The sequence below is a fragment of the Manis javanica genome, chromosome 3 (genome assembly GCF_040802235.1).
Source record: "Manis javanica isolate MJ-LG chromosome 3, MJ_LKY, whole genome shotgun sequence".
NCBI classification, from domain to species: Eukaryota; Metazoa; Chordata; class Mammalia; order Pholidota; family Manidae; genus Manis; species Manis javanica.
The window spans coordinates 208,616,252-208,641,488 of NC_133158.1; the positions used below are offsets into that span (position 1 = coordinate 208,616,252).

The following is a 25,237-nucleotide window of genomic DNA, read 5'->3' on the forward strand; positions in this document are numbered from 1 at the left end:
CAGTGTGGTGTGGGGCAGTGAGGTGGGGGGGAAGGACCAATGAGCTGGGTGGGAGGAAACCCTATGTGGGCATCTGCAGCTGAGACAGTAAGTCACTGGTTGACTTTGGACAACCTTTTCAATTCTTTGTCTCTGTTTCCTCTTTTTTAAGTAAGTGTGTTAGATTTCAGTGAACTCTGAGTTTCTTTGGAGCTCATACCTATCTGCTCTCTCAAAGGTATGAAATTGAGCTAATTAACTGGGAAGACTGATTTGTCTTACAAAGATGGACAAAAGAATAGAATCATTTCTTACCGTCTTCACGTCCTTTTACTTTCTGCCTTAGCACGTTTTCAAAAGCCCCAGTAAACCAATCAGTGCCTTTGGAAGTGAGCACCCGGAAGCCCAAGTCTCTGGTAGGCAGTGTACTGCCCCCAGACAAGGGGCCAACAACTGAGCCATTTCTCTGCCCTCCAGGGAGTGGCACCTGCTGTTTCTGCTCTCGGCTTCCCTGCAGGGGCCTCAGGCATCTGTCTGCAGGACATCTGGGGAGGGGAGGGCAGGTTATGGCCATGGAAACCCGACAGGTGTGCCTGGGCCACAGCAGATGTAACCTTTGACCTTGGCCTAATTAACCATGCTTTACCTAGCCAACTACCAAGCCAGTGACACTTAAAGGAAAAATAACAGGATTTAGTACCTGCTTTCCCTCTGTGGATCCCTGTAACACACACACACACACACACACACACACACACAAATGGTAAAGTTTATAATACTATATTTTATCACAATACAAAAATTTTTTAAGGATCCAGGGAAAGGAAATTGCTTTCATCTTGGGGCTGCAAAATGAGAAGAGATCTTATATACAGAACACTCCTTGACTTACACATGTAAATGATACTTTTATGGTTCAAAAAAATCCTTTGTCCCTCCTTGGTAATTGCCTTGAATCCATATTCCTAGTTCTCCTTTGTGTACCAGAGTCTCCAAGTCTTTCCACTAAAGGCCTTTCTGTATTAAATTATCTGCTTATGAATCCATGTCCTTCCTCTGTGTAATGTCCGGCACTCCGGTGTTCAGTAAGTGTTTTTATGTATAATGAATGAACGGTCGCATTAGTCATGTCAGTCCTCGGCTCGGAGATCCTCCCCCGAGAGGACCTTCTAACCACACGTTCTGCTGCAGCCCCACCCCTCTGGCCACTCTCCCCCATCACCCTTTTTTGTTCCTTCATATCTTTTATCCCTCCATGAAATTACTTTGGTTGCATGCTTGTGTGTTTACGTGTATCTGCTTTCTTCTTTCCATTGTTAAATAAGACTTAGAAGGATGGAGAGTTCTTTGTCTTGCTCTCCTGGACCTTCTCTGTTAACTGAAGAATTGAATCTCTCATCTGTGATTGAACTTTGGGAAATATCAACACTCACTCAGAATCAGTTTTGGAGCACGGGAGTGAGAAGGGAAGAGGACTGGTGTCTTAGGGGAGGCACAGTTATACGTAATGGGGAAGTGGTCTTATGGTTTTTCACACATGACTCAAACTGGCTGCAAAGGCTGTTTCAGACAGAAATTCAGTAATATTCGAGCAATGCCATTATCACTGAATTCTGGGTCACCTTGAGGTGGTAGTATAAATTTTTGTATGCTTTCAAAAGTTGCAGTCAAATTTACATACAGTAAAACCTACTCATCTTAGGTATATAGTTCAATGAGTTTGTACAAATAAATTTGTCCCAGGTCCCTAATACCCCAATCAAGATACAGAACATTTCCATCACCCAAAAACTTCCCTGTGGCCTTCTTCCACCCAATTCCACTATTCCCTCCGCCATAAACCAACTCGTGCTGTTAATTTTGATCACCATAGATCAGTGTGCCTGCTCTTCCCCCTTATAGAAATGGGATTGTGATGTCCATTGCATTTGGATTTTTTTATTCAGCCTGTTTTTAGATTCATCCATGATGTTGCATATAATAGTAGTTCATTCCCTTTTATCACCAAGTAATACTCCACTGTATGGATACACCTCAGTCTGTCAGTACACCTATTGATATACATTTAGATGGATTCTAGTTTTTGGCTATGAAGAAGAAAGCTTTAATAAACATCCTTGTAAAGTATTTTTATGGATAGAGGTTTTCACTGATCTTGGGTAAATATTCAGAAGTGGGGATATTGCCAGGTCATAGGTCATGTGTGTGCTTAATCTTATATGAACTACCAGCAATGTAAGAGAGTTCCCCTTGGCCCATATCCTTACCAACAGTAGGTACAGTCAGTCTTTTTAACGTTAGCCATTCTACTGGGTGTAGAGAAGTATCTCATTTTTTATGTACAGTTTACATTGAGTAAAATTCACCCAAGTTAATATGCAGTTCTGCATCTTTTGACAAATGCCCGCAATCATGAAACACCGTCACAATCAAGATACGGAACAATTCTATCAGTCACTCAAAATTCTCCCATGTCCCTTTGTAGTCAGCCCACGCCAACCTCAGCCATAACCTGTTTTCTTTCTCTGTAATTGTACTTTGGCCTAGTCCTGGTTTTCCAGGATTTGTCACCTGCATTTTTTAAAAATTTACCATTATCATAATAAATGTACATGATTTTAAAGCTCATAATGCAAAACAACAGTCCCTTCCCAACACCTCTTGGTTTCTGATTCCACTTTGACCCCTTCCACCTATTTTTTTTGGCATCTACCTTTTCATTTCTAAATATCTGTGCTTCCATTACTTGGTATTTCCATTTTTGTTTTGGGTTTCATTTTGGTATTCAGTTCACTGTTTGGTATTTTCATTTTTATTAATTAACTCTTTGTTATGCAACATAAGGATTTCCTTCTTTTGTGCCCCCCTACCAACCACACATGAACCCATCTGTTCCTAATAGAGACCTTGCAGTATGGATATTTTTTTGTTTTTTCGATGGTTAGTGTTTAGATTATTGTGCCTATGTAGTGTAAGCAGCAGAGGATGGGGAGTGTGACTTGATTTCATTTCCTTGAATAGTATGTTTTTGTCCAGAGGTGTTTAATTTCTTTCGGTCTTGGGTCTCTGTGCACCTACCCCTATTTCATATCTAGACTTTCTGACAGAAGTGTTTACCTCCTTCTGATATGTTCACACAAATGAGATCATTTTTTTTACTGGATTCATTCTTCATACAATCCTCAGCCCTCCTGTTTCACTTGGGACAGGTACATGGTCCTGTTCTGAGATCGCCTACATCTGTGTCAGGCCCAGAAACATAGGAACTGGTAGGCCTTTCAGCAGAGGTAGGGATAATATACCTATGTGCATAAGTACAGATTAACATGTATGTTAATTTTGACCTATTTTGAGAGTCATGAGTCGCATAGATACCTTCACTTGCCACTCAGCACCGCAGTCCTTTTAATTTTCCCTTCCTCGTAACTCCCCTCGGGGGCAGAAAGAAACCTGGCTTCCAGTATTCTTAATGTATTTTCTTTTTTGACCCATTCCCCAGTGGTAACCAGTCCCCATCCTTCTTACCACACCATCTCCCGCCAGGACGCCCTCCTCAGCCTGTTCACACTCCCACAGCCCGTCCTGGCTCCCCTCCCACGCCCTGGTCCTGCGTGCGGATGCCCACTTGGGCTCTGATGCCCCATGCGGCCCGCACCCCCACACGGACGCTCACCTTGCTCTGCTCGGGCTCGACGTGCCCTGCAGGCTGATCTCTGTGTGATGCCTCCCCCGTCCTGCCCTGACCCTCGCAAATGCCTTAGGTTACCAGGTCCCACCTACTGGAGCTGCGCTCGGCTATCCGGGAAGGGAAGCAGAAGGGCCAAAGTACGTCCCTCGACTCTGTCCCCCACTCCTCACTGTTCTCCTTCTGTCAGCCTTCCCGTATGAAGGACTCATACTGTCCACTCATCTGCTTAAGCTTAAGGTCTAAGTGCCCTTGAATATTTGCCTTCCCCTGCCATTGCTGGCTTTTCCTGTCTCAGTCATGAGCAGCTCCTCTTGATTCCAAATGCCTCCTGCATGTTTCCCTCTCACCGTGCCTACTAGTCTCGCTGAGGTTCCTTTTCCCACTATCTCACGTCCTACAATCCACTCTCATATCACAGCCGGCATGTCTTTTAAAAGCGTAAGGCATGGTGTCATGAAGACCTCCAGTGGCTTCCCACTGTGCGTAGAATAAAATCCAGATCCCTCCATGGCATCTATCTCTGGTAATCAATCCTGGCTGCACATTAGCATTTCCAGGGGAACTTTTTTTTAGAAGCACTAAGCCCCTGAGCACTACCCAAGTCCAATTAAATCGGAATATTTGGGAATGTGACCCAGGCATCAGCATTTTTAAAAGATCCCTGGTGAATCTACTAGGCAGCCAGGCTTGAAAATCATGCCTCCCTCAAACCTCCTCCTTAGTGTCTTCTCCCCTTTCATGACTGGTTCCCCTTAGCTTCTCAGTGTGACCTTTCCTTGATCACCTCAGCTAAAGTAGTTAAGTGATATCCCATCACCAGTCATTCTCTGCCGTCTTAGCCTCCCTGGGCCCTTAGCACTATCATGATCTGACTATCTGTTTTATGTATTCCTTCTTTTTTTTTTACATTAAAGTGTACTCTTCATGATAACTCTAGATTTCCACTAGAGTGTGCATGGTGCCTACACGAGCACTTTATAAATATTTGTTGAGTGACTACATGGAGAGGGGTGCAGAGCCAGGTGAGGGACCCTCATATGGGAGCCACAGAGGGTGCAGTAGCCAGACATGCATTTGATAGATAAGGGGACATGGAGCAAATGCCAGCGTCCTGGCTGATGTAGATGATCTAAGAAGCCAGGTACATAAGCAGCATTGACAGTGGAATTAGAAACCCTCTTATGTTTTCAAGTGAGAGGGGATAGATTTTTGTTCTGGATGGGGGCGGTCTCAGGAAACAGAAATGACCGGTTTTCTAAAAGGAAGAACCAATCTTAGGTCAGAATCACTTTTGATGTTCACCATCGTTGCTATAAACTACTTGTTCATTCTGTACCCTTTTTGTTTTTGAAGTGTAATTGGCAGACGTTTTATTAGTTTCAGGCATACAACGTGACGATCTGGTATTTACATGTGTAGAGAAATGATCGCCACAGTAAATGTGCTTCATATCCATGGCCTACATAGGTACAATTTCTCTCCTTGTTCTGAGAAGTTTTTTAAGATTTACTAACTATACTCACCATGCTGTACATGACATCCTCCTGCTTATAACTGGAAGTTTGTACCTTTTGACCTCCTTCACCCATTTTTCCCACCCCTCGCTCCCTGCCTGTGGTGGCCACCTATCTGTTCTCTGTATTTATGAGCTTGTAAACTTACTTTTTGAGACTGTCCTTTCACCGAAATATAGGTAAGAATAACCCTCTGGACTCCCCTTCCCCCACCATTCCCTTCATTTTACAACGTACCAACCTAAGAAAGCGTCTGCGGTTCCAGCCAGTCCATGTCACCGGCTCACACTGACCATAGCTGCGGGTTGGTATTCTCCTGACCACCTCCTCACATCAGGACATGTTCAGAAGCCTAACAGCATGTTATATTTAGCTGTAATGATCTTGTTTTAAATACTAGGATTAATTGGAAAACTGTGTTCTTGCTAGTATCACCACCCAGGTTGTACCATACCCCTTCCAGTTATTAGCAATTGAATTTATGGAGTCCTGTATATGATACAATTCTAGATTATAAATAAGGTTCTGCTACTACCTAATGCCAAGTGAAATGAACGAGCCCCTTTACCAATTCAGTGTGGTAACTTTGTACCTTTAGATGGAGGTTATACACAATACCACAATTTCAGAGAAGACTTGGGAGGTAAAAAAAAAAAAAGTTTGCAAAAATGACAGGTTTAGGAGGCATAATTCTGTGATGAATCGTTGTGCAAAATACTGTTTACAGAAGTACAGATAAATACCTCTCTGAACGTAGAGCACAGTGTGCACTGTAACACTGTGGTTTTATGGGACATGGAGAGATGAGACTTACTTGGAAGAGATTAAGGTGTCCTTTCTCAGCTTGCCTCACCCCGCCCAGCCACAGGATGCTTGCACGGCATTCATTCATGCAAAGCATTGTCACGTGAGCAGACCCAGGTGCACACAGATGGCAGAGACGGGAGAGAAATGTTCACCTTGGTCTCCTTACTCCTGTACCACGCTTGTCTTGTGCACTTGGGTATCTTAAATTAGGAACATCATTTTCCATTCAAATGCCTTTTTCTCAATCCTGGGCCTTGACGCAAACCTGTCACGATTCCACAGCATAATACCCTATGCGTCCCTGTAAAAAATAGCCAAGTCCTTTCAAATTGTCGATACTGACAGTTTAAAAATTTGTGAAAATAATAGTAGTAAGTCTGTACCCAAAGACAGTAAATTCACCTTTCCTCTTGTAACATGTCCAAAATAGATTGTGTGTCTGTTTTCTGGATGATTTCATACAGAACAAATTACAAGAGAGTTCTGGAACCCTACTGGCAGATGCCTAAAGTTTTCATTGCAGTTTACATCTACTCACATACCTATGTGGCTGCTTTGCACAAAGGTACCACTTACAACAGGGTTTACTTAGGCAAGGTGACCACATTGATTCCTGAAGGGAATGAGGAAGATGATTACAGTGACTTACCAACAGTAAATATTTACTCTAAACATTTCTTTGTGGGCAGATTAAATTGTATATTCCCTCTACCCAATAGAGGGTGGGAAACAGCCATAGGTATATGTGTATTTACCGGAATTTTTAAAAAGAAGTTAAAGCCTCTACTTAAAGCCTCATCAAGCCAACACATAGAACCTCTTTACTGTTGGGGGGTACTTACAGCATTGTCAAGAATTATTGGAAATGTCGTTTTGTTATTTATTTGTTTCAACTTTTTTAGCTGCAAATATCTGTATTTGTAAGACTTGCTACTCCAATTTAAAATTGTTCTGGAATAGTGGTTCTTACCTTGGGAACTTAGAAAAGAGAGAGAGGCTATATGCATTATTTAAAAATATTTTAACAGTATGAGGTGACATGTAGAAGGTACATATATGGAGGCTGAGCTGCATTCTGTCTGTGTTTTGTTCTATCCTTTCTCCACAGGCGCAGAAATGAAGCATGGCTCTCAGTGAATTTTAAATTCTTTCTTTATGAAGAAAATAAAGTTCTGAAATAGATCTGGATTTTTATTGGGTCATAAACCAAAATGCACATATATTCTAACACATTTTGTGCTGATTGTCTCTTGGATTCCATCCCAGTGTTCTAGCAGAATGTGATATGTTTTGCTAATAGCTTTCTCTGATCTCAGATAACATGAAAGATTGTTCTCTTATACCCTGACAGGTTGGTACAGAGGATACACCCTCCAAAATAAATCTAAAAAGGTATGGTTTGTTGTTCAGTTTTTTAGTATGAAATGTCTGCTGGTTTTGTGTTTGTGCTGTCTGATCCCATTATCTGCTCTTTGCCCTCTCTAGACCTGTTTTCTCTCTTGGGTGGCTATTCTTTAGTTTTGAAAGCAAAATGTCTAATCTCAGTGTTCAAGTAAAATAGTGCAATTCCCACTGACTGTCCCACCAGCCAACTCAAGGACAAAGGCCATAGGTGAATTCCCACCCCAGGAAGGGCCTGTTGAGGTTTCTTGCTCCCCGTCCCTCAAGCTCACTGGGCTGGGTGGTGAGACAGTGACATTGCTGTCATTGGCTCTCTCTCTCTCGGGGAGGGACCCGTGTCTCTTTATCCCTTAGTTTCCGTGCTAAAATCCCAGAACTAAAGGGTCTCCCCATTTCCACTGGATTCCTCCTTTGTAAATGGATAAACCCAAGCAGTAGTTTTCAAACTGCAAATCACACAGCTGAAGTAATACGTCATGAAAGCAGTAGAGTGTTTTAGAACCAACCTTTTTGAAAAGCAGAAAAGAAAGTGGGATGCCGTGGTAAGAACTGTTTCAGGAAACTTTGGTTATAGGTACATATTTGGTATTTTCTGTGTAGCTAAGCACTGGGTTGCCATGGAAATGTATCTCATCGTGGGCAAAGAGTTTGAAAAATCCTGACCCTAGCTGGTTCCTGTTTCCAGTCCCAAAACTACTGATCATCAAGCTAAAGAAAATCCATTAGTTAATACCCCCCATCGGTTTATTTTAGATCAGGTCCGTGAATATCCTTTGGCTCTGGACTCTGGGGCAGTATAGCACGTCAGCGTTTTCTTTTCAAAGAGCAAAGTTGATATGGCTGTAGTACTTCACAGTTATTTCACATGCAAAATAGCTGATAAAGAGGTGAGAGAAACATTTAGAATTTATCAAGAGTAAGTAAAAAAAAAAAACCCAGTTCTTAATTTTCAAACACGGCATGAGAGAAAAGAGACCCCAACACACAACTCTCAAACAAGCTCACAACAGAAAAACACCTTTTTTTGCAGCAAAATGTAGGCCATTTGAACCCAGGGCTGTCCTGGTCAGGCTTTCTGTGGGGTTGACTCTTAAGTCACACCCACTATTTGCACAGGTATGTGAATACACACACACTTGGGTAACTGACAATTTAATAATCTACCAAAATAAAGGAGCATTTGCTTGTCTTTTTATCCATCCCCAAGACCTGATGCTGAATTTTTCTACCCACAGTGAGCTGCTTGTGCCACTGTCTTCATCTCCAGCCTAATTGTTTTCATTTAAGCTCCTGCTGACTTTTAATTTTTTCCAAGCCTCCTGATAGGGACCTAGAACAGCAGCTGTTACGGCTGATAAGACTAAAGTAAAGACCTTTCCTTCAGGATCCTTGTTAGACAAAAACACCTGGCTTATAGCCACTCCCACTGCTCGGTTTGGGTTTAACCCCGTGGGTGTTTGTTTTACTTGCAATTATAGAAATGGTAATTATTTCAAAGCCTGATTAGCATTAACAGTTTTGAAGTGCTAAATTTGTTAAAGAGCAAGAATATTTTGGTCACTTGATTCCCAATCCTTTAAAAAGAAGTTAACTTAGAAAAAATGAATCAAGATCCACTCTCAGATAGGATCCAATTTGGAGAACAAACAGTATTCTTGAGTTCTAACTGGTGAATGTGCATCATGTTGAGACAAGATCCCAGCCCACAGTTGTCCCCGTCCTAGAGTCCACAGTACCAAAGGGTGCTTCTCGAGCACAGAAGGCCTTGGTTTCTTGGGTATCCTGTGATGTCCTGATATGTCGCAGTCCATCTAACCAGCACCCTTGTTCTCTGCATTGAAAAGTGGACGGGTAGATGCTCCATTAGCATCCAAAGCACAAGTCCTGGATGTATTTTTAATTTTTGTGTGTTCATACTCTTAAAAGATTCTTACCTAAATTTAAAATTTTACCTGTAGAGGAATTATTTCAGTAAGAACTTCTCTTAGTTCTTGATAATGACTTTGTCATTTGATGGAATGATAGTACCAACAAGGGCCATGTGTTTTCGTGTTGACTTTTAAGTTGCAATGTCTTCCTGGTGGCTAGATTCCCGAAAAACAGAAGGAATTCAAAGTCAGTCGTCATGAATTATGCTCAACTTTTGACACCCCTTCATTAAGAGATCCAGCCTATCTGAAATGCTCCCCCTAATGCTGTTGCCTCTGTTTGCCAGTCTTTAGGAGAAGAGCTGTCTGAAAGGCCTGTTATTTTAATGGAAATCTGTGGTGTCACTTGTAAGCAGACCTAGCCATTTAGAGCGGTGATAAAATAAGCTAGTGGTTTTACAAAGAGAAGAAGCCAAGAGCTTTGCAGAAACTGATTATTGATCCTGGCAGGATAGTGGAAGTGCGGATAAGAGCACTATCTAGAAAATTGTTATTTTTTCTTTTTTACCCAAGTGAGTAGGGTGCATTGAGAAAGGAGGAGTGAAATTGAGGGGTAGGCTGTAAATCAAAACTCTATTACTCAGGTTTATTCTGTCTTCCTGTGTGTCGTAATGCCTTAGGAAAAGGTCTACAAGCCTCAGATTTACCAGAGCAATTAAATGGCAGTAAGTAAGTGGGCAGATGTTGTCATGGAAAAATGATGCCCACAAATAAGAGTGGTTATACAACCAAGTAAATATTCTCTTACAAGAGTCACCAAGGCTGTCCACTCAATATAAATTACCTGCTGATGGTCTGCTTAGATATTGTAAGTCATTTTGTTTATATTACAAGTGTTTCTATCTTGGATTTCTCCCAATTATGAGAAGACCAGTCTTCAATTTATGAATGCATGAAAATTTTAATTGATCCTGTACCTTCTCAATTGGAAGAATCTTCCACAAGGATATTCCTTAGGAGTAGCTTTGTTCGATCTTCCTTTAACCTTCAGATATGGCTCACCGTAACTACTATTTTAATTGATTTGTCCTTACCCAGCACTCCACTTTTTTATGAGTTCTAGGTATTTTTTAATTTTGTAAAATATAATGTAAAAGTTACTGTGTTAACCATTTTTAAATGTGCAGTTCAGGAGTATTAAGCACATTCACATTGTTGTGCAGCCACCACCCCCATCCATCTCCTGAACGTTTTCATCTTCCCAAACTGAAAGCCTGTCCCCATGAAACACTAACTCCCCATTCCCCATCCCTCCAGCCCCTGGCAACCCCCGTTCTACTTCCTGTCTGTGAATTTGACTGCTCTAGGGACCTCAGGTAAGTGGAATCAGACAGTATCTGTCCCTTTGTGTCTGGCTGGTTCACTTAGCAAACCATCCCCAAGGTGAGCTCTGCACAAAGACGGTAGTCAGCAGGACAGTCACCTCAGCTTAGCAGACCAAAGAAACCCCCAGAGTCCCCTGAGCATCTTAAGGACAGATCTGGAGCTTCAGACCTCCAGAAACCAGGCCCAAAAGGGATTAAACACACATTGAATATCGTCAGATTTTTTATCAGTTTCCCAAAGTCCCTCTGAACCCTGTCCTGTAATGGAAGAGGTCAGCATTACTTTGCCCCTGTGTGCGTTCTGGGCCTTCCTGACAATGGGATTGTTCTCCAACCCACACGCCTACACTAGCTGTTTTCTCAAAGCCAGGAGGGGAAGATGGGTGCTTTATTTTGGCTCTTCCTGCCTGGAAAAAAAGGATGCCCACTTTGCTTCTGAGTGAGGCAGTGGCAGCATCCACCCTGTCATCACCAGTGCTGGGAGCGGCTCCATCTCAGGTTTTCTTGTCATTTCCTGTTCTATTGGCTGAGGATTACAAGGAAGAAAGAAAAGTTGTACACGGATAGGATAGCAAACAAAACCAGATGCAAGGCTGACCTCAGCTGAAATGTCCTAGTTCTCTGTCTAGTCGGGACAGAGGATTGCTGGGTACACAGCATCCTCGGCCCAGTCCCCAGGGAGTGGGACATCGCCCACCTTCGTGGATGGCCACTCCGACGTGGAAAGACCACAGAAGGCGGAGGGCTAGGAGTAGGGGAGCCGTGGTGTCCATTAGACATGGTCCTCCCCCACCGCTACTGGTCTGGCGCACAAAGTGCCACGAAACGGAACAGCAGGGCCTCTTCCAGATGGCAGTTTCTCTGTTTATTGATGAGCAGATGACAAGGGGAGCTTTGGGCATTTAAGAAAGTTCACACCCATGACCTGCTTCCTATTGGTTAGACCTGAGCTTCAGTTCTTCCCTTCCTACCAACCAGTTTCCAGGCTTTGTTCTAGATCTTTCCAGGTCTTAGGTTCCCCAAAGGCAATGTCACAACAGTGAGGTAGGAGTGCCTCTTAGGATCGAGATGCAGTTTGAGACTGGGAAGTGCTAAAAATAGCCAGATAACTATTACTAATTGATTTGGGGCATATTTGGTGTGAGTGAAAGGGCTGAGAGGAATTACTTTAGAAAATGATGATAATTTTATGGGGCCACTAATTACAAGCTCTCCATTTCACTCATTATGTGAAACCCTTTCAGGGAAGCACCTCCAGGCACAGAGGACCTGCAGGGGTTTCAGGGTCTCGCTGTTCAATCCTCACGGTTCCTGCAGCTCTGAGCCCACTGGGGCATGTTTGCCTATTCATTTACGAAGCATGTATTCTGTGCTTTCTGAACCCAAACTTTTATTTATACTTTTCAGAGTTTCAGCCATGCTGTCATCTGGGTAGCCAGTCAGTACAGTTGGTCCTCTAAGCATGACGTCAGCCATCGTCATTCCTAATGCCATTTGTGCTTTTTCCTTTCGGCTGGGATTTTTATGGCCCTGTAACCAAAATTCTTGTCTCTGTAGGGTATTTTCCCTGAAACATACATCCATTTGAAAGAGGCAACTGTGGAAGACCGTGGGTAAGTGTCCATCTAGGAAGAACTCCCAACAGATGATGAAGATGTAACATTATCATTAAAGAGCACCTTCCGTCCATTTTTTCTCTCATTTCATCAGTTCCACTTCTCGTATGAGCAAGAAATGAATGGACACTTTTTCCTGGCATAATTCCTTCTACAGCTCTTCTTCCCTGGCATCCTTCCCCAGAATAGTAAGATAATGGGTCGCAGGAGGGCCTTTACTTTCTTCTCGCACTAATCGCTTACCAGTGGAGTGCATGTGTATGCACATGCACATGAACATTGGGTGCACTTTGGCTGATAAGACCCAGGAGCTCCCAGTTTGGGAGCTTGGGGAGATAGATAAGCATGCTACACCTGCACTGATCAGCTTTGGACCTTGGATAAGTTCACTAGCCAGAGTGCACCACGGGTTTTTCCCATGCAACCGGGGGGGAACAGTCTAGTCCTATATTGGTCACGAGCTTGATGTGAAATTATGAAAGAATGTGTGTGAACATGCAATGCAGGTAAAAACCCATTAAATTTGAGGTTTTCTTATTTCTTGTGCACCTGGAAAGTAGTGGCTAACAAGACTGAGACGCAGCCCAAGGTGGGAGAGAGAGGCTGTTTGGTTGGTGAGCCGACAAGCAGGAGAGTTAAGGAGAGGATGAAGCGGGGCCTGGAGCAGGATGGGGACCCCAGGGCCAATGCAGCCTCATGGAGTGGGTCCCAGAGCCATACAGCCTCAAGCTGCCGAGAACATTCTCAGTTATAAGTTCCACACTCACATTTGTAGAGACTAGAGATGGAGACACATTCATATAGCTCCTTGGTAGCAGAATCAGGGCTGAAAATTAGATGTCCTGCCCTCCCAGAGAGTTTTCTTTCTGGTGGGCCAACCCTGGGCAGCCTCGCCTCCAGGGTCATAAGCCAGAGCCACGTTGGTGGAAAGCAGGGAGGGAGACACATTCCTACTACCTAGGGTAGCCAGATAAGATGCAGGATGCTCAGTTAAATTTGAGATTTATCTAAGAACAAGTAATTTTTACAGTACTTGTGTCCCAGATATTTCACTAGACGCAATAAAAAGTTATTTTAATCTATCTGAAATTCAAACTTACTTGGGCATCCTACATACATTTTTTTAGGTCTGGCAATCCTTACCACTGACCCCGACTTGTTGGCTAGGCCTTGCTCTCTCCTTTCTCCTTTCGCTACCATAAGGATACCAGGGAGGCTCGAAGCCAATAAATGTCAGGCCTCCCGAGTTGCAAGTCTCCTGAGAGTGAGTCAGGAGCTTGGTATATTATCACATTTTCTATGCAGTGAGGCAGCAGATGAGAAGAAAACAACCATTTGAGAAGAGCTTTGGTCCCCACCAGCAGGTCCCGTGTGAGGTGACAAGCCTCAGGATGCTTGCACCATGCGCACTTCTCCACCCACCTCCCTAATGAAATGGCCACGTGCTCCAATACTGGATTCTGGCTTCCCTCCCAGGGGTCCCCTGAAGCCAGCCTGGCTGGGTAATTGAGGCTTCTGTAGAGATCACAATGGGACAGTCAAGGCTGGGCTGTGGCCCCTTCCATGGCGGAAACAGTTCATTTTGAGAACTGCAGCGATAAGTGCCTTCTCTTAAACCCGTAGTTGTAATAAAGTCTCCTACACAACCCTCCCCTGCCCCAGCGTTTTGTTTGTTCTGAGCCCTGCAGCCCTATTCCCATCTTTGAGCTATTGGGAAATACGACCCCTGTCAAGAAAAGCTGCGCCAATCAACCTGGAGTAATGGGAGCCCCTGTCTGGCTCTCTTCAGGCAGCACGAGACGGTCATCCCCGGCGAGCTCCCCCTGGTGCAGGAGCTCACATCCACGCTGCGGGAATGGGCGGTCATCTGGCGCAAGCTCTACGTGGTGAGTTTTCCCTTGGTGCTTGGAGCCGGTGGTATTACTCCTGGGCTCTTAGCCCTCGGTTCTGCTGCAAGGTGTTGGCCACTTCTTAGCTCTCTGTGCAGAGTGGGCTGCACGCTACCTGGACTCTGTGCTGGCTGATGACCGGCGGGTGCTCGTTGTCCCAGAGTCGGGGATGGGTACTATGGAGTGGTGGACGGGGGCATATCATTAGGTCAGTCTTTTCTCAGCTGACAACATGCTGACTGTGAAGTCCTAAGACGTGCAACTGCTTGCATAGCCCCAACTAAGTGCCAGGAGCTGTTCATCCTCACAACCTCCCTATAATTATTGTAATGCAATAAGTAATGCAATTATATAATAAGTAATGCAATTATTACTAATTTATCAGTGTGGAAACTGGGACATGCCCCTGCCCTGTGTCCCAGTGAGCAGAAATTTGTTGGCATTTCAGCACTCAGCCACCTGAGGTCTCCACAAGGGGGGCATTCTCCCGCTTGGCCGGTGTGCCTTCCAGACTCCGCAACCTGAGCAGCTGTAAGCCATGGTCTAAAGAGTCTTATCTTCAAGGCCGACTCAGAGAACTGTTTCTCACAACAATGGTTTGACCTCACAATGCTAGTAAGGTTTGCCAGTTCAGTGGGAAATGACAGGAACCAGCACATTCTCTCCATGAGAACCACAATCACAAGATGAGTGTAGGTTTGCAGTTGGGACAAGGTAAACTTGGCAGTTGATATGATTGGACAGGCGGCACCAGGGGCAGCTATCTTGCACGGGGCCAAGAACACTCAGAATCCCTTGGCAGAGAGCCTGCGTCCGCATCTACTTTAGGAAGCTCTCTCCATGAAACTGGGAGGCATGAACACCATTTTCTAAATCCCCTCTTTCTTATCGTGGATAAGCCTCATGAGGTCCGGCCTCCGTAAGCACCTTCCAGGCTTCCATGGCTGGCCAGGACATGAACATATATCCCCTCCTCAGACGTGTGAGTGAGTCCAGTGAGGGAACAGACTGATCTGAATGGCCCAGGAGCCGGCCGTTCTCTCTCCTTCATGTGATGCTTTAGCTACGATTTTCTGTAGTCATGTCTCAATTCTTCATTTTAACTCTGAAAAGCCGATCTTAATAAGTTGTTGAGAACATCCCCCTGTGGACTCTACTAAAAACAGTAATAAAATGGTCATTCTAGCATAACTTTTAAGAGTTAATGTAAGATTTCATTTCCAACCTGGGCTGTCGTTTCCCATGACTGAACACGGCAGTAGAGGTCACCAGCCCATTTGGTGGAAAAGCACATGAGATTCCTCCGCTTGCCCGTCCTTCAAGATGGTTTGTCCTTTCTTTTTCATAATGTGTTTTCTAAACAATCCATATGTTCCCTTGTGGACTGTCAGCACGTTTATTGTCAACCCCATGGTGGCCCCTGGGGTGTACTGCCTGACACTGCAAGTCATCTTTCGGTCTCTTTGTTGAACTGAGGAGAGACCTGACCTGTAAGTTCTTCAGTCACCAGCTCTGGGAGGACAGACATGCTGTTTTAAGCCCTTATGTATGTCCTATGTTGACTATCTTGTCCTTGTGTTGAAAGCGCTCTCTGGTTCTGGTTAATTGACTGGTTAGTGGTGAATGCAACATGTTTTGATGGATGAGGAATGGCATATACGTGGGTTCATTCCTTAGCATATTCTTTCTGGAAGTTGGTGAGTGGGAAAATGTATCAGACAGTAAGTTTCTGGGAAATGAGACTTCTTAAGTTGTCATGTACCAGAGTGGAGGGCAGGAACGAGGCACGCTTTTCTTCTTGTGGAAGCACAGCCCTGCTAGGACCATCGTCTGTGTCCGCAGTATCCGTGCCAAGTCTATCACTGAACAGAAGTAAGAAGCGAACTGCGGAGATAGAAGTATGGTTCACATCTTTGGGCTTCTGAAATCCCTTTGTTGTTACCCTGAGCAGTAAGCTCAGGTTGAGGATTTCCTGTGTGGGAGGGAGTTCTGCTATTTAATTACAGAACTGAGTTCTAAGTCAAAAGAAAAAAAGAAAGTCCACTCCCTCTCAGAGGAGAGTGCATTTCCCATCTTACTTTTGACACCTAATATAATAATTATTTTGTCATTTGTGAATATTTTTTAAATGCCTTGTAGCTGCTATTGGTTGACTGAAAGGCATTTATTGTGGGAATCTCAGCTGATAGGGCTGAGCAATCTGCCGCTTATGAAACATGCTCATTCATTAAGAAATAATCCACTTGAAATGGGTTTGTTATTAATCGTGGCATTCTCCGTTTTCTCCCTTTCTCTTCCTGAAACACTGACATGCCACTTCAGGAAGAATTTCTTCACTTTCTCAAAAATTTGTATTCATAGTAGCAAACCTCAAATATTATGCTGCACTGGGAAGAAGGTAAAAGGAACCCAAGTCTGTAGTTTTCAACTCCCCACATACTTTTATTGGTGTTTTTGTTTTCTAATTCTGTGTATAAGTTCTTTGAGTCTGTAACAATAAATACTGATTTTACTAGTATACATCAATACTTGTGTGATTTCTCTCGTGCATTTCCTCCCACAGATACGAAAGTAGGCCTCCTGTTTGGTGTCTTTAAGGACACCTGTGGTGCATTAGGATCTGCACATTTCTCCATACATTTCCTAGTTCTGTTCCTTTCAGTCTAAGAAATGTACATAGTAAATTCAGAGTCTTTTGTGAGAGGAAAATGCAAATCATAACCAGATTAGGCCCAGCCACATAAGCACAGGTAATTCTAGACAGGAAAGATGCTTGTATGGCTAAGACTTATTTTTAGGAGTCATCCTGTAACCTTGTGAAATAACCATAATGTGTTTTAAAGGGGAGTGGAATTCCTCCTGCCGAGGAGAAGGGAACACACTCATCCAAAGTAGAAAGAAGAAATAATACCCCCATGTCCTTCTCTCTCTTCCTCTGTTATATTAGTATTATGTTTTGCATTTAATTATGATGTTGGCCTTATGATTTGGGAGAAGCAGGCTGTAGGAGACCCCCTGGACTGGAGATTGGGACGCTTGCTTTCATGTCTGGGCTCTGCCTGAACTGGCTCTGTGATTGTGGGCAGGACACCTGATGTCTTCAAGCATCTGCTGCATCTTGTCCCTCTGCAAAGTGACATAAAGTTTGCCTTGCTTACTCCAGAGAGCCGTGAGAATAGGAAGAGGCATGGTGGCTATGAAATCGCTGTGTGGACAGACCCACCATCAGGGGTTCTGCAAGTGGATTCTTGATGCTATCATAGCTTGAAACAGTAGCTGGTGTAGACATCCTCCCTGCACGCAGGCTGGGCTTGGCATCCGCATGACCCAGCTAGGGGACTCTGAAGCTCCTTTGTGTGACCCTTATCCGAGGCCACTAACTGCCTGTGTTATCATCTTGGGCGGAGTGGCCTTGAGCACCAGCAGCCAGGCTGTTTCTCAGCACAGAACGTGAGCCGCCTCAGTTTAGATTCAAGCCCAGGAGGCATGGGTTGGTGTAGAAAGGGAAGGGGGAGCAGACCAGTGCACAGCTCAAATTCATGACAGTTTCTGGGGATCTTGGCCTGCGCTGCTGTTCCTCAGTTGGATCCCGTTTACTGGGTGTGTTTTCAGTGGTGCATCAGGAAAGGAGGAAACATTACCAGTGAAGAGGTGGCTGCCTGGTAAAACAGCAGGACTGTGAATATTGGGGTCACGGGTGGCCAGTTCTTAAATTCCGGCTTGTTCCCTTACTGTGTGTGCATTTGTATATTCAGGAAAAAATGACAAACCCAGTAATAGTTATTGCAAATGAGCAAAGCAGACCAGGAAGAATGCAGATTGTGAAGGCATGGGTTTTGGTCCAGGGGGAGCCTCTAGCTGACTCTACAGCCTGACAAATCCTTTGGCCTCTTGAGTATTATTTTCCTCACCTAAAGTGGTGATCTTATTATATATGCCTTGCAGATTTGCTGTTCAGAATTCAGTAGGATAATGTCCGTACAGCCTGCCGGGCTAGTGCCTTGACCTTCCCCTTACACCACCGCTTCTCTGGAAAGAGCTGGGTAATGCTGGGAGTGTTAGGGGAAGCACCAGACTGCACTGTGGGGTTGCGTCTTGAAGTTGCTCAAGGGTGTGCCCCAGCTTGGGGCTGAGGGGTGCTCCCCCTTCCAGCCCTGTAGGAACTTAACCTCGCCAAATCCGTGGGTTTTAAGTATTTTGCGCATTATTCCCTGTTGCCTCTCATCCTTGGAGAGTAGACCCAGGGAGCTAGACTCGGGCCATCTTTTCTTTTGAATAGCGCCACGTTTCCCAGCCACATCCGCCAGCGAGCACGCAGATGTCTAGCATTGATTTAGACGTGATTGGATTGCTGTGATATCTATAAAAGCCCAATCATACTTTCTGAATATGCGCAAATCTACAGTAGTCTATTTTCTACCAGAAACCAGGTCTTGAAAACCTGCAAGTATATTTGTATGGGCAGTGGCTTAAGAGGTTTGGAAAGAGGGCCTGTCCTGGGAATTCTGAGGTACTTTGTTGTCATAAATATACTCTATACCTCGCCCTGGGATTCAGCTTAATGCTGTTCCCCACCTTCCAACTGGAGCAATGGTTCAGTGAGTTTTGGTCAGCCAGGCTGTTTTGTTCATATAAATCTGGGAGATTGAATCTAATCCTATCTCCTTATGGAGCAGAAATGACAAGAAGAACCTGGTGGTAGAAGGTGGATAGTGTATATTGTTGAATCAAGTGAACGTAATTGCTAAAATATAGTTCATAGGAAGGACCGATCTCCCACTTATAATCTGCCAGCGAGGTGAAACCCTGGGCTAGCCTGTAGTTGTGTAAAAATCGAGCAGAAAAAGTGCCCGTAACTGAGGTGGGGGTGGAGATCTTGCTGGACACAATGAATGGCCCTTTCTTCCCATCCCTGCATATCCAGGCAGACTAAAGCTGTTCAAGTCTAATCTTGAACTGGTGGCTGTTACTGCCGCTGGAGCCTGTGTGCCCAAGTGTAATTAAGCTGGTCTCACGGTCTGCAACCAGCGTCTGATTGCTTATACCAAACACAGAGAATTCCTGTAGAAAACTTTGTCCTGTTGTGGGGATGTTTTATCTGTAAGTTGCAAGCTCGGCGTTAGCCTGGCTCTCGGGGGAGGCAAGGAGACCCTGCAATGATCGGCCCAGGGCAGGGGTGGTGCTCTGTATGTTTTTCTAGTTTTGTTTTTCTTGGATTTGGTTGCCTGGCTTTGAGGATTTCCTGCACTACTTCTAGAGGCAAAAATTGTCTCCCTGGAATCTTTTCTTTACATATTGAGCCTTTGCTAGTCAGGCAGAGCCTTCTTCTGACACAGGGAAAACGTCCTAGAGTGGATAGGAAGGGGGGAAGGGAGGCATTGTGCATCATTATCCGAGAGCCCAGAGTCAGTGGCGTGAGGACCCCGAAGACCCAGGACAGCATTCTCAACTCCAGGGGTTACAGGTACTCAGAAAAGACATTCGGTGAACTGCAGCGAGCTGTATACAGGTGGCATTTGATACAGAGCCACCCAGACGTGTTCGTGACATCAGGAGTGAGATGGTCAGAGTCAAGATACAGTTAATCAGGAAGTTGCTTGGAGGGGTAATTGAGTTTAGTGTCTGGGCCATAGACTGGAAGACGCTTATCCCTGAGAATGGATCTTAGTGCCAAGTCCCTTTATTTACAGATGGGTGTATCCCAGAGCGAGTAATTTGCTCAAAGTCACTTAACAAGTTAATGATATTACAGACCAAGCCCCCACACTTCCAGCCAAGCATTTTTGCCTCTAAATCATGAAGAGAAAAGGTTGGTGGACAGGGAGTAAAGATTCTCTTTCAGGTTGGGGGTTGGGGATTAGAGAAGAGTCTTCGGCCGGATGCCTGCATTCTTTGGGAATAGAATGTGAGCAACACAACCCAGTGAGGTTGGGTCTTTGGCTCCTAAAATTTCTAAAATAGTCAGTGGATGCTGTCTGTATTCCTGCCACTACCAATGCCAGAGCTGTTTTTTCTTGTGACTTTGATTTTATCTCTAGACATTCTTTAAAAAAAAAAAGTGGGGATAGACATCCAGAATAGAAATGTGAGACCTTGGAAATCTGGTGGAAAAGGGGGAGAAATTCTAAATGAATGCAGGAATTTTTCAATTTTTCTGTTTTGTGAAGCTATTCCTCAAATTGAAACCAGAGCGTTACTTATGTTTGAACTCAAAATTTAGGTTTGAGTCACTCCCGTGTCCCAGGACCGTGATGATTTTTACAGAGAGGATCAAAGAAATTATTAAATAAATTCCCTACCCTCTTCAAGGATGTGGCAATGGCTGCTAGAGTCCACACAGTTGGGATGAGTGAGGGCCAGCCATGCTGGAGAAGGCACTGGGCACCGTGTGGGCCTTGGGACAAGGTGGGAGGGTGGGCCTGCCCTGGGCAGAAGACGGGGACTCAGGTCCTTGGCCCGAGGGCTTGTGGGGAGTGCTTGGCTTTCTCCGCACATGGTTCACCTGGCCTCACGTGGCTTCCCAGGAATCCACAGTGTCGGGGCCAGCTGTTGCTCAGAACATCCTACTTAGAACAATCTTAGGAATGTGGCGGCAAAATCCATTTCTTTGAAGGGAGTGGGGAATCGCTTCCCTTGGTGTGCTCCAGCTTGTGTGTTCAGAAACCATTGGCATCACAGAGGAACGGCTGTCTCCATCCTTCTTTTCGGGGAGAATTGGCAAACAAGGCTGATACGGACAGGCAGTAATTAAGTTGCCTTGGATAGCGTCTAATATAATTGAGACCAAGAACTGGTGAACCTGTGTTGTAAACGAAGTGCTGCCTTTCCTAGGGGATCCCTGAGTCTTTGAGCCCTTTCTTTACCATATTATGAGAACTAATATCTTCATTAAAATTAGAAAACATTAAAAGAAAAATGTCCAATTAGTAGTAGACAAACTGTTTCTGCCCAGCAACTTTGAAAGGCAAATGTTTATAGGCTTAATTTCTCACTCCTTTTTCCAGTTTGGTGGACAATGAGATGGAAACATTTTATGCAGGATTGAACTGCAAAATAGCATTTTTACCTTTGCTTGTTAAAAATGGAATTTTTTTAAGTCTCATTTTTATGCTTCTCTAAAGACTGGCTGAGGAGAAGGAGGCAATTCAGAAAATGCTGGAAGCTAAAGTGGAGGTAGCTTCCAAACGTCAAGCAGGTGTTGTGTTCTGTGTTTTTCCCATCAGCAGTGTTAAGAGAGCATTGCTGACACATGAAACAAGTCCTTGGTCTCCTTGTTTGTGTCGTCACAGAGCTTTAAAGACTGTTTAGGGCTTTGATCACATGCTGCTCATCTCATTGCTGTCCCAGTGTCCTCACTTCTAGGCTGAGGGCTCTTCCCTCCAAGTTTACTCTTCATTCAGGGGCATCACTGATGTTTTCAGCCCTGACTGTACTTCATACCCTCCCCAGGAATCTGTTCCCAGGATTGTAGGACATCACAACAGAACATGCTGTTCAGCCATCAGCAACTTCTTTATATGTGTCTGTGTCTTGCATTGTTTAGTAAAGCAGATAATAACATTTCCTAAGATTTTAGACACATGCAGTTATATAAATACATCATGACTTTTCACCAAGTATATATAGGGCGAGTAGAATTGTACAGGTTTTTGTTTAAAAAACGTATTTCGAAATTGTTACACCAAACAGTTTTTCCTGACTACTTTAGCTAAGGTCCTCCTTCCCCAAATACACCCAATCATATTGCCCTATTGATTTACCGGAGCTCACAGAAGAAATGGGCATCACTTTGCATGGAAGGAGCATAGAATTTTTGAGGTGGATATTGATGTACAGTGCAACAGGGAATGTGGGCAGGAACCAGGATAGGAAGAGATTTACACTGTGACTTATGGGATTTGAAGGACATGGGAAATCACTGAAGGGTTTTAAATATAGGAGGGACATGGTAAGAATCTTCGGGTACATGATGACTTGACATTCTTAGGAGTCAGGACCAGCCAGCGATCCTAGTTGCTTGCATGATTCTAAAATTGCACTTTAGGAGGGAGAGGGGATGGCTCAGGACCAAGCCATCCTTAGTAATTAAAAATAATTATTTTTGCAAAGTGTCCAGCAAAATTACACGTTTAAAAAACACCTGATGAAGTAGGAATCAAGTCAAAAGATGTTCCCATCCTCCTTCACACCTTCTTTTTTTGTCCTTTCCTCCACCTCATTTTCCCGTCTTAGAACAACAAGGTCACACTCTTCTGCCAACTGCAGCAGATGACTTATAGCCTGATCGAGTGGCGGTCCCAGATCCTGTCGGGAACACTCCCCAAGGATGAACTGGCAGAGCTCAAGAAGAAAGTCACGGCCAAAATCGATCACGGGAATAGGTGAACCAGGGATGCCTCCCTAAGCATGTGGTGAAAGGAGGGGCGGCGGATTCATGCTAAGGACACAGCTCACTGTGAGCTTTAGATCTTGGAGTTGCCAAAGAATTACCCTTACTGTTCTGTTTTTGCCTTGGAAAACATTTACTTTTGTTGCAAAAACATTTGGCAGTGCCCTCCAGAGGTCAGACACTATCCTGGATCTGAGCTCAGGGGGACAGCACATGGCCGGGGAAGTTGGGGCTTAGATATTGAAGCAGCTCCACTGCCACCAGACTCCCAGGGACCGGCCATCAGAAGTCAGCAATTTCTGAGACCCCTGTGTGTTCTAACAGTGAATTTTAAATCAGTGTCAGACTCATTCTCTCTCATGTTCTCCACCTTCCCCTCACTGGGATTCTTGTTCACAGTGTGTGAAAACTGGATTTGCCAGAATAGTAAGACAGGTCTCCAGTACCCTCTGAAGAGCTGGTCACTTCATTCACCTTCTGACGAGCTCGGGCAGCTGTGTAGGCTCCGATATGACTGCCCTTGGGAAGAGGAGAGATTCAGTGAATTCATCAAAGTTTTTGGTGACCTTGGATTCAGCCCTCCCGACCAGCTCTTTTAAAAGGACTGGGTCATTCCTCGGTTCATTTTGGCTGATGATTCGTGTGACATTTAGTTTCATTTTCTAAATTTCTTCGACTTGTGCTTATGTGATCTTTCTCTCCTCCTTCACCCTACATCTGCGGCCTCAAGACTCTTAGATGTATTTCAGAGAACTGTGAAAATTACAGCTTATTATTCCACTCTTATAAATGTTGTAGGCTCTGATGACTGTATCCAGAAATAGCTGGAGTAAACATACCATGCAAGATTCAGATTCACCCATTATTTATGAAATCTCTCCTAGGCACCCTTCCAATATATCCCTTGATTGCAAACTTACAAGGTAGCTGGTATTCCCATTCTGTTCTTAAAGAACGTAGGGGATTGACTTCCAAGTCACATAGATAATTTGAGGGAAAGGTTAAATTTGAACCCAAGACTTTCAGTTCCATGTCTAATGCTCTCTTAGGGTTAAGAACGGACAGTCACCTCCCTCATCACTTGTCCACTCAGAGGACTGTAGCCACAGGAGTTGCACTGCAAGGTGGGCAGTGCTGGGGACTTTTTGAAATACAGCTAAGGTGGGATAAGGCAGCCTCCTCTGTACATAGGCTGTCTGTGTTTTGGGGTCTTACCACAGGATGGCATTGGCTTGGAGGACCCTGATCTCTGGCACAGGTTGCTGATGTCCCACAAAAGCCAAGCATGCCTGCCTTCTCATTCCAGACCTTGGGAGCAGCTCAAGAAGTTAAGCAACTCCATCAGTGAATCAGTGATCCCACCCCTGAGCAGCCAGCAAGGCCCATCGCCCATGAGTCCGGGTGGCCTGTGGGTCTGGCTGCTGTGGAAAGGGACCTGCCAGATTAAATCAGTTAATGGCAATGCTATAAAACAAGGAGAAGGGAAATTCAGCATTTTTGCTTGCTTCCCAAGGACTTGGCACATTTCAGTATTATCCAGGAGCTTCCTTGCTGCTTGGACATCCATACTCCCAAATTCCTGGTGCCTGGAAGGGATGCTGGGCACTCAGATAGCAATATCAGTTTCCACCACAGTCTCCAACTTCTTGAAACTAAGCAGAACTCCTACTTCTGTGTGCACACTGGGCTTCAAAGCCTTGATGGGATCATGCCGTGCATAGACCATGCGGCTCCGGCTTTTCCTGAGCAATTTTCAGGGATACAGCTTAACACAGCCAGGTGTTTTCTTCTGCCAGGTGCACAATAACAGCTAACATTTATTAAGCATGTACTATGCACTAGGTATTGCACTGCATGCTTTTATCTCATTAACTTCTCACAACAACCTGGGAGGGGAAGGGATATTCACATACATGAAAACTAGGGCTTTGCATTTTCTAGATTTATAAAGCTAAAAATAATTTAATTTCTAAAATTAAATAAATTACCCAGAGTCATCTTGCTGGCAAGTATTGAAGTCAAGATTCCAATCCTGGTCTAACTGAACCAGAGCCCATTCTCTGAGATGGGTTGTGGGATGCCAATAGTCAGGATTACTTCATTGATCTCCTTTAAAACAGTCTTGAATTAAGTGCTGTCCTCTACACCTATACTTTAAGCAAAATCAGAGCAAGCCCCCAAATATCTGTGCATTGGTCTTTCCTAGTTCCAGGTTCCTATGGCAAACAGTAGAAGGTTAGGGGCAGAGGCACTGGTCAGAGAAATCTGATCAGAATCAGTGCCAATGTTGAGGTTCTGTGGCCAAATTACTTTGCATATTGTATGACTTTTGTTAACATTATCCTACAATTTCTAATGGTATATGAAAAGGGGGCAGAAATTGAAAGGAGAAAAGTCCACAGAGCTGCTCTTTGCTTGCCCAGCACCCAACATGTTAGCTACGAGCCCTTGGGGGTTTTCTGAGGACTCTGCAGTGCCCAGTCTGTCCCTGATGAGGACGACCAGCTCACCACTCCTTTGTTTTCCAGAATGCTTGGCTTAGATCTGGTAGTGCGGGACGACAATGGGAACATCTTGGACCCGGATGAAACCAGCACCATTGCCCTCTTCAAGGCCCATGAAGTGGCTTCAAAAAGAATTGAGGAGAAAATCCAGGAAGAAAAGGTAACCTCCTCAAATGTGCCCATTTTAGCCCCTGCAG

At 44.4% G+C, this 25,237-nt stretch overlaps 1 protein-coding gene across 7 annotated transcripts in view; it reads left to right on the top strand.

The window, feature by feature from the left end:
* DOCK5 (dedicator of cytokinesis 5) overlaps positions 1 to 25,237 on the top strand; it is a 182,342-nt gene that overhangs the window by 55,623 nt on the left and 101,482 nt on the right. For 4 of the 7 annotated variants that reach the window (XM_073232692.1, XM_073232693.1, XM_073232691.1 and 1 more), the window contains exons 3-7: positions 7,340 to 7,380; positions 12,200 to 12,255; positions 14,048 to 14,144; positions 22,380 to 22,528; positions 25,065 to 25,200. In XM_073232692.1, the coding sequence (XP_073088793.1) occupies positions 7,340 to 7,380; positions 12,200 to 12,255; positions 14,048 to 14,144; positions 22,380 to 22,528; positions 25,065 to 25,200 (479 nt within the window). Of the gene's footprint in view, positions 1 to 7,339; positions 7,381 to 12,199; positions 12,256 to 12,384; positions 12,447 to 14,047; positions 14,145 to 22,379; positions 22,529 to 25,064; positions 25,201 to 25,237 lie in introns of those variants that run through there. The other 3 variants (XM_073232694.1, XM_073232696.1, XM_073232697.1) reach the window with 2 other exon arrangements.